This window comes from Rhagoletis zephyria, unplaced genomic scaffold (genome assembly GCF_001687245.7).
Source record: "Rhagoletis zephyria isolate East Lansing unplaced genomic scaffold, Rhagoletis_zephyria_1.1 Rzeph_scaffold_83869, whole genome shotgun sequence".
Lineage (NCBI taxonomy): Eukaryota > Metazoa > Arthropoda > Insecta > Diptera > Tephritidae > Rhagoletis > Rhagoletis zephyria.
Window position 1 is genome coordinate 1 of NW_016240917.1, and position 1,046 is coordinate 1,046.

The following is a 1,046-nucleotide window of genomic DNA, read 5'->3' on the forward strand; positions in this document are numbered from 1 at the left end:
TTTTTTTTTGTATTTCAATATCTCTTATCATGAAATGTGTGAATTCCTAAAATTTTGCCATAAAAAATATCATTTTCCACGCTGGAGTGCTCAGTAAAATTTCGTTTTGTATAAATAAAGATACCCCGAATGCAAGTAAGTACATACACATGTATGTACATTTATTACTAATGTAAACAAGCGTATTTTTAGGCTGAATATATGTACATTAGTATGCATTTAGTACAATCGTAAATCAATATGATTTAAACCCTTACGAATAATTAAACATTAATTTAAAGTCCCAACAAATTGCAGAAACTTTTATACATCCTCGCATGTCTGCCATTCAGGCAACCATACAAATCGTTGATCTTTAGACAATCCGTTTTGCTAATGGTCTTCCGCTGGCCTATGCGTACACCCGGCTGTAACGGTGTCATAGTGGGCTTCTCTCCCTTCTTTTTGCTAAAGTAGTACTCGCCGTAATGCATTACAGAATTATAATCATAATCGAAAGCATGTTTGCCTTTCTTTTTTGAAATCAATTTAAAATTTTTACGATATTTCGGTACGATATTTTCCCAGTGTATTTTTACAAAATTATCTCGATCAGCTCGAGATTGCTCGTGATAAATTCCAATAGCATGCATAAGCTCGTGCATAATCCGCCCTTCGCTGTTGAAGCAATGTGCGCTTTTATCATCCGGTTGTTGTAATGACACTACCTGCTCTCCACCACGTTTACCCACAAACGACCAGCAACCGGCGGGCGCGTCATCCACCGGCGGTGTAATTAGTACGTAATCTTCTTCCTCGCCGTCAAAGGGTTTAAAATTAATACAGGTTAAAGCATTAAATGTATTCAAGGCACGTTCTATGGCCATCCGTTCATTGTTGGTATACAAATGGCTGATTTCGAAGGGAATAGTGGCGTTTGGCCACAAACGTTTTGGATGCTTCATTGGATTAACGCCAAGCCTAAGTGATATGTAGGTATAAGGATCAATAGCGATGTCACCTTGGTAGAGGCGTGGCACTGTTTCGGGATCATCGATTTCTGATTC

The 1,046-nt window shown here is 38.1% G+C and overlaps 1 protein-coding gene across 1 annotated transcript; it reads right to left on the minus strand.

Moving 5' to 3' along the window:
* Positions 1–275: 275 nt before the first annotated feature.
* LOC108357763 (zinc metalloproteinase nas-4) lies at positions 276–1,043 on the minus strand (the record flags this gene model as incomplete). The annotated part of the gene is made up of 1 exon (XM_017608832.1): positions 276–1,043. A coding segment is annotated over one exon (768 nt), but the record flags the coding sequence as incomplete, so codon positions are not given.
* Positions 1,044–1,046: the final 3 nt, after the last annotated feature.